Here is a 14943-nt window from a genome sequence, read left to right on the forward strand (position 1 = left end):
ACAGGGGCTGGAGAGATGGCTCAGCGGTTAAGAGCACTGACTGTTCTTCCAGAGGTCCTGAGTTCAATTCCCAGCAACCACATGGTGGCTCACAACCATCTATAATGTGATCTGATGTCTTCCTCTGGCTGCAGTTGTACATGCAGGCAGAGCACTGTATACATAATAAATAAATAAATCTTTAAAAAAAAAACATGTACAAATATACCCTGCATATGTATATATGAACACACAGGAAGATTTGTTATAAATCATCATGCAGCTACAGTATAATATGTCAGTATATATCAGAAAATACATCCATCAGATGTTAACCTTGGCCTTCCCATTAGCAACTTTTTCTCTATAATTCTTTATTTTCAAATTTAACATATACAGAGACTGTATTTTGGCCATATTGCAGCTTTTGGAGGGAAGGGGACAGGGTTTTGCCGTGAGTCCTAGATGTTCTGGAGCTCACTTTGAGGTGAGGCTGGCCTGCACCTTGCTGCTATCCTGCCTTTAACCCTGCGTGCTGTGGTGGCAGGAATGGGCTGCTGCCGCCACACCCCATTTAGCAACTTGTAAGTTAAGAAAATTCCCAAGGAATCAAACCGAACTAGCTAAATTTCAGGCAGAGTGTGTGTTACTGTTTGACTGTAGCTTTTTTGTTGTTTGGTTTGGCTTTGGTTTTTGGTTTTAGTTTTTTGAGACAGGGTTTCTCTGTGTAGCCTTGGCTGTCCTGGACTCACTTTGTAGACCAGGCTGGCCTCGAACTCACAGTGATCCACCTGCCTCTGCCTCCCGAGTGCTGAGATTAAAGGTGTGCACCACCATGCCCAGCTGACCTGTAGCTTTTTAATAGTGGCTTCCGGCTAGGATGTAAATGTGAAGGATTCTTTGCCTAGGAGTAATTTCCCTGCCCCCTCCAAAATAAACCCCTCAAATTATTTTCATCTATTCTCAGATACTTGATTCCTTATTAATGCCATAACCAAAGCTAAAAATGTTTGTTTCTTTGAATTCTGCCTTTTGGTCTCTTAACAAAAGGATGTTTTGTTCCCTTCCTTACCGGAGTTGATCACATCAGTGGCAGCAGATGTGAAGAATCAAACCAAGAAACTATTTTTTTTTATAACTTCAAGGAAACAATAAAAAATTTCACCTTGTGTGTGTATATGTGAAACTGTGACTCTTCTTGGGTTAATTGAGTCAACTATGACTAGCTTTACTTGTCACTAGCACCAAAATATCTGGCATGGGCAGCTTTGCTCTGGGGTGGGGGTGGGGGGGGAGAGTGGTTCCAGTCCTGCCTCTCTGCAGTCACCAGAGCTGACCCTGGTGAAGGCAAGGTGTATGCCTTTCAACATATGGTTATTCAAGTGAGAGGGGACTCGGGAGTGCTTGAGTAGTAAATTCAGTGTGCAATTAAGCCCTGCCAAGATGAAATTACACATTGGAGGAGAGAAGAAAATTCCTGTTTCTCGTGTAACTTGAAGCAGCAGTAATTAAGGGAAATTACTTCTCTCCCTCTGTGTCTCTCCATTCCTATTCACGTGCTCAATCTTTACTCAAAACTCCCATTTACAAGGAGACGGATTTTTAAGGGTTTTTTGTTTGTTTGTAATGTTGTCCAAGTCTTTTTTTTTTTTTTTTTTTTTTTTGGTTTTTCGAGACAGGGTCTCTCTGTGTTAGCCTTGGCTGTCCTGGACTCACTTTGTAGACCAGGCTGGCCTCGAACTCACAACGATCCGCCCGCCTCTGCCTCCCGAGTGCTGGGATTAAAGGCGTGCGCCACCACGCCCGGCCCAAGTCTTATTCAAATGAAAGCACAAAAAACGTGTTTTATGTGCATACGAATATCATTGCCCCATCCTTCAGCAGATCGTTCCAGCTCATCCTAACCTTTCTCGTCATTCTGTCTTGGAATGTTTCTCATTGGTAAATGCACACCAACTAGTATTTATAGGCTGCAATGACCAATTTATCATGATGAAAAATAAAACTCTTCTGCAGATTTGGACATTTTCGGGGAGGGAGACAGACGGACTTGTTTGAATCGAGCTTTATATATAGTGTTGTTTAATCATAAGATCTCCATGTTTTTAAAGATGAGGCAAATTTGGTGAGTTAAGAATATTTGTTGCATTAAATCTAGAACACATAGTAAGTGGCAGATATAAACCCACCTATTTCAATGGCCGTCTCTAATTATAGACTACAAATACCAGCATCCCTTGCGATACCTAAGGCGCAAACGCACGCTCAGGAGCTGCAACCAAAACCCAATCAAAAGCCTCTCCCTACCCGAAGACCAATGGAAAGGCTGTTGCTAACACAGCTGCGGTATTTTTAGCTTTCGTCTTGGTGGACAGCTTTACAGCGTAGATGGAACACTCTAGGGGCGGGGAGGGGGGCGGGGTGCAGAAAGGGAAGGGTGAGGTGAAGAGGGGCGTGTATGACGCTTGCTGACGCACAAGGCAAGTAGTCCCAGGAGGAGCCCCTGGTCTGTCCAGCTCGGAGTGTGGGGGATGGGACACACGCTCTGAGATAGCTTTTCACCTCCCTGGCACAGCGGATTTTGCCCTCTCACCCGGCATTTCTCTCCTCCGGGCTAGGAGGGCGTATTTAGATTTCTGTACCTCCGTTGCTCTCTGCCCTTGCCAAAGTGACCAAGGGAAATGAAATGCACACATTTCGTAACTGGAAACTTTCCGATCTCACCTCCCCGTGTGGGTTCGGAGGCCTTCTGTAGCTCCAGAACATTCAGGAACGTGAATAAAGAAACAGGGGTTGGAGAACTGGAAAATAAGCGACCCAAGGCGGAAGGACTGTACACAAGCCCTCCAGCCTCGTGGTCCGACAGTCTCGTTCTCCTGTGATTGCAATCCACCCCACAGCCCGAGACCCCCATCTCTGAGCCTGCACTGACACAAAGCCGCAAGAGTCTGGGCCGGAGCCCAGGTGCGCCTCGCTTCACCGCCCGACACGATCGGGTCGAACACCCTGCTGACCTTACCGGGACTGACTCTTCTGTAACTAGGCTATTGCCAGAAGGAGCGTGCCTCCTGGGCGTCAGGACCACGGCTGAGGGGCCGCGGTCACGTGTAGCCAGCGCTGTATCTGGCGGTTGGAACCCTAATTTCAGGGCTGAGAGTGGCATGGTTAACCCGTGCTCCGCTCCTTTTTGCTGGCCCTCCATCCCTTCGCACCTCTTTCTTCCCTTCCCTCCCATCTTTCAAGTCCCCACCACGACGACACTGGTAAACTCAGGTTATCCCAGTTTAGATCCAGAACCTTTCTAGAGCTGGCGTCGTGTCCCAGTCTCCCCAAATTCAAAACAGATCGGAACCGGGGAGTGCGAGCCCCGGGAGCCCTCAAAGCTGGAGAGTCGCGCCCTCACGGTCTCAGTGGACCCTGTAAGCTGGGGCTGGGATGACTCCTACGCCAGAGCCCTCGGGGGCCCGGGGACGCCAGCACCTCCCCGCGACAACCACTGTGTCCCAGACTAGTTCCTGATGGTCGGGTGTGTCCCAGGCCGGTCCCTACCCTCCCTGAGCTTGGTCTACACCGGTTAAAACTATACATTGCGAGTTCAGGCTGCTTTGGAGCCTTAAGAGAAGAAATCGGGAGCCGTGGCGCTCAGATGGGCCAGGAGGGCGACAGCCCGGCTTGAGGACATGACAGGGTAGGGTCTAGGGGAGCCACTGTGAAAAGATCCCCACTACGCTAGCCACGGAATCTGCAATTCCAAACCGCGACTGGGCTTCAAGGGGTTAAAGGCACCGAGGGAGGAAAAGTAGTCCCGGCCCCGCCCCAGCTGGGCGGAGGGACGCATCACTCAGGGGTGGGGAAAGTAGATCCATGCGCAGGGTTGCTGAGGGTGAAACTTTTCATTGACTTTGCTCACTTCGGGCCCGGGCGCGGGAAGGTGCAGGTCGTTGGTGTTGAGTGTCGTGGAGCCGAGAGGCCAGAAGGACAGACCCTGCCCGACGGCCACATCCTGGGCCGGCCGTCCTCCATCCACCGCGTGACGGGTGACATCCTCGGGTCCGCCATCCCCGCGCCGTCGCCGCGGCCGAGCTCGACCTCCAAAAACAGCGGAAAGAATCACATGAACTCGGTCCTCGTCCCACACTCAACCCTCAACGACGTAAAAGGACACCGTGGCCCTCAGCCTCGCGGCGCCGGGGAGGCTGGGCGAGAGACCTCCGTCCCGCGGCCTGCAGAGCGCCCCTTCGCCGAGACCCCAGTGAGTGCGCGGGCGTGCGGGCGGGGAGCGCCCACACTGGCCCACTCCTTAGCTGCCCCTCTCCAGATCCGCCCCTGGGCCGCTCTCCATCACTCTCTGATCCTGGGGTACCTAATTCGGAGCGCGGCCCTCTCCTGGGCGGAGTGCGTTTCCTCCTCGACCTCCTTCCCCATTTCTTTACGCCTCACTCGCTAGGTTTTCCTCGTTGCCCTAAAAGAAACCAAACTCCGGCCAGCGTTCAAATAAATTAGGGGAAGAAAGGGGGATTCGACCCTTGGTCTTCGGCTGCCTTTCCCGTGTTTGGGGAAGCGAGGCGGTGGTTATTAACACGGTTTGTTTCTGGCCCTTTGGAACCTGTGAGATGGGATATTTGGACATCCCCCCCTTTTTTTTTTAGTGACAGGGCCGGTTGGTAGAGACTGCCCTTGGGTTGCGGGGCAAGAATTCATTGCATGTTGGCTCTTTATATTCTTGTGTGGGCGGAAAAAAAAAAGTACCCAAAGAGCCTGTCAGATAGTGTATTGTTTGATCCCTCCTATTCCCAAACTTCCCCTTCTGTCCGAGGAGGATGTCCTGCGCCCTTGACCAAAATCTAAGGAGGGAAACGGGAGAACGAACAGGAGCAGCCTGCAGGCCGTCCCCTGGGAGCAGCCAGAACTTCACACGGCAGGCTTCGGGATCAGCAGACAGGGTTTCCGGTGCCAGTCCAGTGCCTGGCATTTTTTTTCCCCCTCTCTCCTTTCTATCCACCCTGGTAGTGGGTTTCTCTTTGATTTCCTGACAACAATAAAAAATCCTGTTGCTTGCCTGAGCGCCTACCCCCATCCCTCACTTAAGCAGTGGGGAAAACAGCTGGTGTGGGAGGAAGGATTAGGGAGGCTTAACACCGGGCAGGGGAGGGTTGCCTAGGATCTGGTAAGTCTGGTCCCAGGCTAGGCCTTGCCTAGGGAGGAGACTCGGAATTTCTGAGTCTTAGAAGATGTCTAGGTTTCAGGTGTACGGATTTTGCTTGTTTGCCTGGGAACCTTTTCCCATTTCCTTTACCTGGCTCTGGTTTCTCAGACTTTTATTAGAAACGGGGTGAGGCTTGGGCCCCACTGGCTTCGGGCCTTATTGTTTGACAGGGCGCCTCCTCACAGCTTAACTAGGAATTTCTTTGGCCGGTGTGACTGGAGAATTGGATGTAATTCCTGCCGTTCCCTTCCTGGCTGTGGGGATGCTGGAGCCGAGCCTACTGGGTATTAAGTGAATAGGGCTCCTTTCTCCTTGAATACACTGTGCCTACAGCTACCACAGACAGCGGCAGTCCACTGAGATCAAGAGGCTGAGGCCAGAGCGGTGGCCCTATCTATTCCAGGCCACCTGCTTCACCCAGGCAAAGCCCCTTCGTTGCAGAGCCCTAAATCAGTAGGCTTGGGAGGTCATGGAGGGAAAGGGGAGAGTTATTGGAGTCTATCCTGGACACGGACGTGGAGGAGAAGGATAGCCGGTGAGAGGCCTTATGGGCAGATTTGTGCCAAACGTCTTTGGTTGGGGGGGGGGGGGCGGTGAATGGCCTCAACGCGCATGTGCATTGGAAACTTTTCCTCGGCTTCGGACCCTTGGCCAGGACCTAGTGCAGAGCATGCGCAGTCTATCTGGCCGAGCCCTCGCGTAGTGCGCAGGGAAGTGTAGTGTGCTCGAAAAGTAGGTCACGAGTCTCTACCCGCGCTAGGAGGTCTGAGGACTACGTCTCCCAGAGTGCTGAGCGCGTCACTGCCTTGGGAGAGGCGAGCCCTCGGGGCCCCTGAGGGCCCGGCTGTGGACAGGATTCTTGTGATATGGCCCACGTGGTCCAGAATATCAGGGAGATGGTGCCAGGGTCCAAGCCCCTTGCACTCACCACATATCCTGGAAGTCCTGCAACCCATATTGCTCCTCGGGCTGCTGCCTCCCTGAGGAAAGCCGGGGGCTGATGCCTGAGCTTCTCTGTCCACTGTGGCTATACTTGTCCTGACCGTGTTTAAACGCCCCCTCCCCCCCACCACACACATTTACCTGTATCATGGAGACTGGTTGCCTGTAGGACATCGGGAGTTTGTTTAAGATACCTGGATTTTGGGGTGGGGGAGAATCGATTCCTATTCCTTGCTGCTTTCTTTCTACAATGTTACTTCTTCTTTTCTTTCCTTTTTTAAGTTTTGCTTTGCCTTTTCACTTGTTTCTCTGGGATTAACTTTGATGAAACCTTTGTGTACCTTCATCATGGCTCCTTCCTTGTCCCGGTTTGCCTTTCGCCTAAACACTAAAATACACCTCGGCACAAGGGATCTTGAGTCAAGATATAACCAGTAGCTGACGTAAAAGGAAAGGAGAGAAGAGGTATTAGGACAGATTTTTTTTCTCATACATATTGTTGTTTAGCAAGGGGCCTCAGTATATAGTACAGGCTGACCTTGACTCTCCTGCCTCAGCCTCCTCTGTCAGCTGGAATTACAAGCACTGCACACTCTACCTCACTTGCACCTTTTTAGTACATTATCAAAATAAGAACTTATTACTAAACACTTTTTTTTTTTTTTTTTGGAAACAGCTTCTCACTCTGTAGTCCTGGCTAGCCTGTTACTTGCTATGTAGACCAGGCTGGCCTTGAATTTACAGAGAACCACCCGACTCTGCCTCCTGACTGCCACTGCTGGGCTATGCACCGCTTTTCTTTATCTTTCTTTCTTTCTTTTTTTGGTTACCTTCTAGTGTTTTGTTGAAAAGCTCTGAGTCCTCTGCAGCTGCCTAACAAGTCTGCCTGTTTCTTTTTTGAATTGTGGTTATTTCTAAGCTTTCTAATCTTATCATACTTCCATAAATATTTTATATAAGTACTATAATTTGTCTGTCCCTTTCTAAAAAACAGACCCAGCCAAATGGTCACACCTATCTTTAGCTGAAGGCAGGACAGTTCCAGGGCTTTAATCCTCTGCTCCATAAGCTTCTTGAAGTCAAAATTAGAGTCTGAGCTGATAGCGCTTCTGGTCATCTGGCCTGGCCTGTTCTCCGACTAAAGAGGCAGAGGAGGCGTGATGCTTCCTTGTTTGTGCTGCAACACCACTGAGGTAAATTGATGTGCAGCCTTAGTTGCTTATGCTGCAAATACTGGTTCTCTAGGCAAAGCTGATGACAGTGGCTCCATTGTGTTCAGGGTGAGAGGCTTATTTCCCAATGACTTTGGCCTGCATTTAGAATGTTCCCATTTTGAGGCTGTGCTGTTCAGGGGTTATAGCTCGGAAGGCAGTTACACAGCAGAATTTGAGAGGTGTAGAAGCCCTCTGGGTAGGATAACTAAGAGGCTGTGCAGTGCCTGCAAGAAAGGGTCGTGTTGACACTGAGTCTGTTGTACTTTTCAAAACCCTCTCTGAAAACACTGCAGGCCCTTCCTTCCCTGAGACCTGATACCAACTTTCTCCATAACTTCTTAGTCTCCTCGTGCCAGACACTTTAGTGAACCACCATACTCCTTTTAAACCTCCATTCTTTTGTTTTGGTTTGTTTTGTTTTTTTGAGTCAGGGTCTCTCTGTGTAGCCTTGGCTGTCCTGGACTCGCTTTGTAGACCAGGCTGGCCTCGAATTCGCAGTGATCCGCCTGCCTCTGCTGTGATTAAAGGTGTGTGCCACCACACCTGGCCCCATTCTTTTTTTTATTATTTTTAATTACACACAGAGGTATGTATTCTCATATGTGCACATGAGTTGCAGGTACCTGAGGAGGCCAGAGGCATCAGATTCTTTGAAACTAGAGTTACACGCTGTTGTGATCTGCCTGCCATGTGTACTGTGAGCCAAACTCAGGTCCTCTGGAAGAGCAGCGGTGCTACTGAGCCATTTCTCCAGCCCCTCAAACCTCCATTCTCTTTCTGTTTGATTGGTTGGGTTTTTTTGTTTGTTTGTTTGGTTGGTTGGTTGGTTGGTTGGTTTTGGTTTTAGGGGGGTTGTTTGTTTGGTTTGGTTTTTGTTTTTTGAGGCAAGGTTTCTCTGTGTATCCTTGGCTGTCCCAGACTCGCTTTGTAGACCAGGCTGGCCTCTAACTCACAGCAATCCGCCTTCCTCTGCCTCCCAAGTGCTGGGATTAAAGGTGTGCACCACCATGCCCGGCTCCAAACCTTCATTCTTTTTTTTTTTTTTTTTTTTTTTTTTGGTTTTTTGAGACAGGGTTTCTCTGTGTAGCCTTGGCTGTCCCAGACTCGCTTTGTAGACCAGGCTGGCCTCGAACTCACAGTGATCCACCTGCCTCTGCCTCCCGAGTGCTGGGATTAAAGGCGTGCACCACCACGCCCGGCTCCAAACCTTCATTCTTTTTCCTTTTTTTTTTTTTTTTTTTTTTAAAGACTTATTTATTATAATGTATACAGTGCTTTGTCTGGATGTCCAGATCTCATTTTAGATGATTACAAGCCACCATGTGGTTGCTGGGAATTGAACTCAGGACCTCTGGAAGAGCAGCCAGTGCTCTTAACCTCTGAGCCATCTCTCCAGCCTGGTAAACCTTCATTCTTAAGCTCCCAATGCAGAAGGCATGAGCTGCTTGGACATAGTTCTTGGTGGTTTAGTTTGGCTGGACTTGAACTCCCGGTTTTGTTGCTTCTGCCTCCCAAGTGCTGAGCTCACAGGCTCACGTCATCGTGCCCCGCTCAAGCCCCACTCACGCCCACATGGGAGAGGGCATAAGTGTATAAAGTGACTAGCTTTGAGTTTTGCAGTTCCTTTCTGTCCCTCATACCAAGATTGAAGGTGACTTAGTGAGGTTGCAGATGGACTCTGAGTGCCTTCCCTGGTACACACACATCACAAGTTCTAAGCAGGCCCCTCAGGAGCCCTGGGCAGCCCCCCACCTGAGAATTAACATAAGAATGTATTATAGGCTGCCTTTAATCCCAGCCCTTGGGAGGGCCAGACAGATGGACCACAGTGAGTTTAAGGACAGGCAGGGTTACACAGGGAAACCCTGTCTCGAAAAACGGAAAGAAAAAAAAAGGGGGCGGGGGTATTATAGTAATCTAGACCTTAGTGCCTGGAGACTTCAAAATACAGCCCTGAGTCCCACACAGGACAGAAGATGGCGTTGGTGGGACATCGGTCAGCCTTGTCTCTGCTGAGTTCAGCAGAGTAGCTTTGCCCAAAGTTCTGGTTAGAGACACACTCTGGCCTTGCCTTCCATAGAGGTGGCCTTTTCAGTTCATCTTCTCCCTAAGCTGGCCTCTAGAAGCCATTATTTTGGAGAAAGATGAGATTAAGATCCTTGGCTCCAGGTCCTCACAAAGCACCTTCCTGAAACACGAGGCTTGCCCAGACCTAGGGAATAAAGCTTTTTGACCTCAGTGGGATCCGGCTATGAGAGAATCCCAAAATAACAATCTGAGTGTTTATGCTGGGCCGCCTCCTGCGGGGTTCTCCAAACCCTAGATAAGTCTGATCTGGTGCCGAGGACAGGTGGTCAGACCGTCCCTGGGAGACTGAGTGATGATGGGTCCCCAGCTGGAAGCTGTGGGTGATGGAAAATTTCTTCCCTCTGCCATCCTCATCACTCTTAACCTTGCCAGAAACTACAGAGATTCCCTCAGGCCACACTGCTGCTTCTTTTAATGCCCTGCCAGCCTCCAAGGCCCTGCTTCCTGCACGTTCCCTATGTGCCCCTGGTCCAACAGTTCTCTTGTGGGCTGACAGATTGTGGGGCTAACAGATTTTGCCTTTTCCTTGGAGGATCATGGCCTTGTCCCCATTACTGAAGGCTGGGTGGAAATGCAAGCTTTGGTTACACTACTGAGTTCTCAAATTGGTTCTGTAGACCCAGACTGAGCCCCAAAGCGTATTCACCTATGGGGTCTAGGGTGACAGGTGCATCTGACTGGAGTCCAAGCCCTAGGGAAAAGTTGGCAGTACCCCTCCATGTTCAGTGACCTGTATCTTGTTCAGCTTAAGGAGGGCAGCTAAAAATTTGAAACTCATGTCTTTACCTTTGACAGTTTTGGGGCACAATTTGATGAAGACAGCAAGTGACTTCTTACATCCAGCACGATTGGGGGCCTGGTTCTATTTCTTGGTTATTAAATATCATTCTTACAGTGTCCTGAATTTGCGACATGGTAGAAAGCTCGGTGCACTCCTATTTTAGGTGCCTACTAAGTAGTACCAGGTACACGAGAGAGCTTTATCCTTGAACCTCAGGTTACTGGTGAGGAAACCCAGGGTTAAAAAAAATTATCTGTCCAATGCCAGGAGTGATTGTGCAAGGCCTGTAATCCCAGCACTCAGGAACAGAAGCTGTAAGGTCACAGCAAGTTCAAGGCTAACCTGGTCTTCTACACAGTGAGCTGTAGGCCAGTCAGAGCTATATAGAAACTCAAAAAGGAAGAAAAGCATGCGCCACTAGAGCTGCGTACAACGCTTGTGGTTTCTGTCTGTGCTTTCTCATTGGTCAGCATGTAGCACAGTGTGGGTGGACTGAGCCGCATGCCTTTCTAGTATATTCACCGTGCGCCTGTCCTTCTCACTCCCCAGAACCCTCTGGACCCCAGGGTCACTTGTCGTCGTCTGCTGCTGCTGCCCCCGGCTTGCGCTGAGTCCCCGCTAGGAGAGCATCATGCAGCTGGAAGTCAAAGTGGCCCTCAACTTCATCATCTCTTACTTATACAACAAGCTGCCGCGGCGCCGGGCAGACCTGTTTGGAGAGGAGCTCGAGCGGCTTTTGAAAAAGAAGTATGAGGGCCACTGGTACCCCGAAAAGCCGCTGAAGGGTTCTGGCTTCCGCTGTGTCCACATCGGGGAGGTGGTAGACCCCGTGGTGGAGCTGGCCGCTAAGCGGAGCGGCCTAGCAGTGGAGGATGTGCGAGCCAACGTGCCTGAGGAGCTGAGTGTCTGGATTGACCCTTTCGAGGTCTCCTACCAGATTGGCGAGAAGGGAACTGTGAAAGTCCTATACCTGGATGACAATGAGGGTGCCGGTGCCCCAGAGCTGGACAAGGAGATCAAGAGCAGCTTCAACCCCGATGCCCAGGTGTTTGTGCCCATTGGCAGCCAGGACAGCTCCCTGTCCAGCTCCCCGTCGCCGCCCTTTGGCCAGTCACCCAGCCCCACCTTCATCCCCCGATCGGCCCAGCCCATCACCTTCACTACTGCCTCCTTCGCTGCCACCAAATTTGGCTCCACCAAGATGAAGAAGGGTGGCGGGGCGTCAAGCGGCGTGAGCATGGCCGGCAGCGGGGCCAGCAGCCAGCAGCCCCCACTCCCGCAGCCGCGCATGGCGCGCTCGCCCACAGACAGCCTGCTGAAGCACAGGAGCCTCTCTTTGTCTATGCATTCACTGAACTTCACCACAGCCAGCCCGGCCCCTCAGTCCCAGCTTTCGCCTAACGCCAAGGAGTTCGTGTACAACGGTGGTGGCTCCCCCGGCCTCTTCTTTGACGGGGCAGACGGCCAGAGCAACAGCACGGCAGCCCCCTTTGGGAGCAGCGGAGCTGGCACCTGCAACAGCAGCAGCTTTGATGTGTCCCAGGTGTTTGGAGGTGGCGCCAACAGCCTCTTCTTGGAGAAAACACCCTTTGTAGACGGCCTCAGCTACAACCTGAACACCATGCAGTATCCCAACCAGCCCTTCCAGCCCGTCGTGCTGGCCAACTGACCATCTTCCTGTCCGCCAGGCCAGGCGCACCCACGACCACAGAAAAGAGAAAGGAAAGGCCAAACAAAAGAGGAAAAGAAGACTACGCAAAGATCCCGATCTCCTCATTCTCAAAGCTAGGAAAAAGATCCGCCCGGGCACAGAGGAGGAGGGGCTCCTGAAGCACGAAGTGGTTATCTCAGCCCCTCACTATTTTCCTGCTGCCTCTGATTTCATTTGGTTGGTTTGGATTTTGGAAATTTTATTTTGTTACATGTAGTTTTCTATATGACATCTTTAATTAGTGGTTTCCTGCGCTGAGAATGGTCTGGATGTGAATTGCTGCTCCCTCCCCCCCCACCTCCTTCCCTCCCCCCCCCACCTCCCTCCCTCCCCCCTCACACTCCTTTGGGATTGGTGTGTATAAGCTCACAGGGAAGGAAGAGCAGCAGCTGGAGCCACACGTCCCCTGGAGCAGGGCGAGGCTACCTGGTGGCCATGGCCTCCACTCTATCTTCTCAGGCCCTGCCACCCAAATAGGTCTGGCCCTCCCTAGCCTCAGCTCCCTCTCAGGCTGGGCCACAGGAAGCTGCTGACTGGCCACTTGACACCCTCCCCTAAAGCTGGTATCTGTGACTATAGTGAGGTTAGCACTTTCTCTAGCTGAAATTCTTCTCTGTCCTGTGGCCCCATCCCTCACCCACTCCTGGCCTGGACAAGATATATGCAGCCTCTTTCTCCAGCAGAGTCCTCCCCTGAGCCAGAGGTTAGGGCAGGGTAGAAGTGGGGTGCGTGTCTGTTTTCATGTGTGCATTCATGCCTGTGAGTGTGTGTGGCTTGCTGTTGTGTTCTAAAGGATTCCAAGCCACGTGGAACTTCCCTCTCTGGGTGTGATTTCTGGGTTATACAAAGTGCTTATTTATATTCAAGGATGGGGGATGGGCCCAGGGTGGGCTGTACCTGTGGTGGGGTGACACGTGGCGAAGCCTAAGAAACTCCAGGGCAAAGGAGCTGGTTTTCCAGACTGCAGAGAGATCTGCATTTTTGTTTGTTTTTGACCAAAAAGAAAAAGAAAGAATCTCTGAAGAGCGGGAGGAATACTCAAACCTGATGCCTAAGAGGAATCCCTAGACTCCAGCAGCTCTGTGGTGTGACCTTAGCCCAGAGCAGGGGCCGGAGACAATTTGGAGTCGGTGCCTGTGGTGGGCGGTCCCGGGCCTTGCATTGAGACTGTGCTTCTTGGTGTAGGTGTAAATGCATTCACACCTGAGAATTTCCTGGTTCCTCTCTTGCCATACTATGTCTGCCCTCATCTAGCACTACTTGACCTTGATGCTATGAGATACAATCTTCTGGGCAGACAAGAGAAGCCCCTGGCACCCCATCTCACTCTACTGTCCCCAGGGAGACCAAGTGGGACCTGCCATGGCAGTGAGTTCAGCCCAGACAGACACTGCCAACCCCTTCTTGTGTTGGGCACTAGCTCTACCTCCCCCAGCAGGGCAAGGCCCTGCGTTCTCAGCCCAGTACCATCTGCCCCCTAGTCCTCTCCAGCTCGCCCATCCTGGCCTGCTGTTCCTTCATCCTCAGCACCCGTGCAGGTGATGGTCCCAGGCACCTAACTTCTCTGGGACAGGTTGGGTGTTGCCTTACCCCCATTTCCAGCCCCTCCTCCCACATGAACACAGGTACCACCTGCACCAAGCCAGCTTGTTTTCTCACACGCGGGGAGACTGGAGCCCAGCCCCTCGTGTCTTTTGAAATAGGAAGAAAAATAAATGAGTGTTCAGGAACATGACTCCTGGACTGGGCTCTTGGGCCCAGTTCAGTGTCTCATCGCAAATCTAGGCATTTTTGCTTCAATTTTATTTTTTTTAAGAAAAGAACTCTGCACTAATTTACCTGGTTTCGTAGAAAAACTTTTTTTTTATTTTTTACATTTTTGGTGTCCGTTTGTATTGAATAATTTGCTACATTTGTAAAATGTAAGAGGTATATATAATATATGTATATTTCTAATGTAAGAAACGTAATTTTTTTTTCTTTTCAAGATTTTTTTCTTAAAAGGAGAGAAACCAATATTTTTTCAGGAAAAACAAACTTTAAAAAATAGGAACATGAAACCTTTTCCTCCCCTTTCCCCCATCCTCTCTATCCCTCTCACCCAGGAGCAAAACAGCAGGTGGATTAGCTCATCGAAAGCGTCAGCCGGGAGTCAAGAATGCTCTTTCTTGATTCTGTAGAGTCTCTAGCTCTCCCAGAGACGGGAAGAGACACTGAGGCAGCCGGAGAGAGGAGCCCGGGAGCAGGGCGATGACGACCTTTTTTTCTCTAGTGAAGGTAGAATGCAATCAAGACATTTTGTATTCAGAACGTTGTGCAATATTTTGGAATGAGACATTGGTGTGTTTAGAGATTTAGTTTCAAAACAAAGATTGATCAAATCTGTACAGTTTATATTGTTCCAGATTTTTTTAAGTTTGTATTAAAAGCATGATATATAATAACCTTCCACTTACTCCTGTTTTGTTTCTGGGGTGCCTTTGAGATGGGCACTGCTGTGGTCTCAGGAGACTGTTGGTCCCCTCACAGTGGCTCACCTCTGGGTCCACACAGTTGACCTCCTATCCCTTTGGTGTGCCCACTACCACAGTCCTTTTTCACAGTGCAAACTGTTCTGGCACAGGAGCTGCCACCACCCCGCCCCTACCACCCCTGGTCTCTCGGCTTGTGTGCAGTGCGGCCAGGGGCTGGGAGGGTTTTTTTTTTTTAGCAGCTGCCTCTGTCTTGGAGGAAGATGATAAGGATGGCTCCTGCCCTGCTCGGTCCTAGGATTCATGTGCTCTTGGTCTTTAAAACTGGAGTGTACCATTTTAAACCAGAGTCTGTTCATCAGCTCAGCACTTGGGTTCTCAGTCAGTGCCACTGCCTGCCTCCAGCTCCCACTGCAGTGCTTGTAGAGCTGCCCCAAAAGTCAGCACCTGCGTCACCTGATTTCCTTAAGGCCTCAGCCATCTCCTTGTCCCAGCGACCTGAGGACATGCCTTCCTGCCCTAACACATCATTGCTGCCTACAGCACCTGGG

General features: G+C 50.7%; 1 protein-coding gene across 1 annotated transcript; it reads left to right on the top strand.

The window, feature by feature from the left end:
- Window positions 1-3837: 3837 nt before the first annotated feature.
- Window positions 3838-14365, top strand: TOB2 (transducer of ERBB2, 2). The gene is made up of 2 exons (XM_084750679.1): window positions 3838-4231; window positions 10760-14365. The coding sequence occupies exon 2, from the start codon at window positions 10842-10844 to the stop codon at window positions 11877-11879; it is 1038 nt and encodes a 345-aa protein (XP_084606805.1). The 5' UTR covers window positions 3838-4231; window positions 10760-10841; the 3' UTR covers window positions 11880-14365.
- The last annotated feature ends 578 nt before the right edge of the window (window positions 14366-14943 follow it).

Source organism: Acomys minous (genome assembly GCF_964271855.1).
Source record: "Acomys minous genome assembly, chromosome: 12".
NCBI lineage: Eukaryota > Metazoa > Chordata > Mammalia > Rodentia > Muridae > Acomys > Acomys minous.

Coding starts and splice junctions, on each gene's coding strand:
- TOB2 (XM_084750679.1), top strand. CDS start 10,842: ATGCAGCTGGAAGTCAAAGTGGCCCTCAACTTCATCATCTCTTACTTA.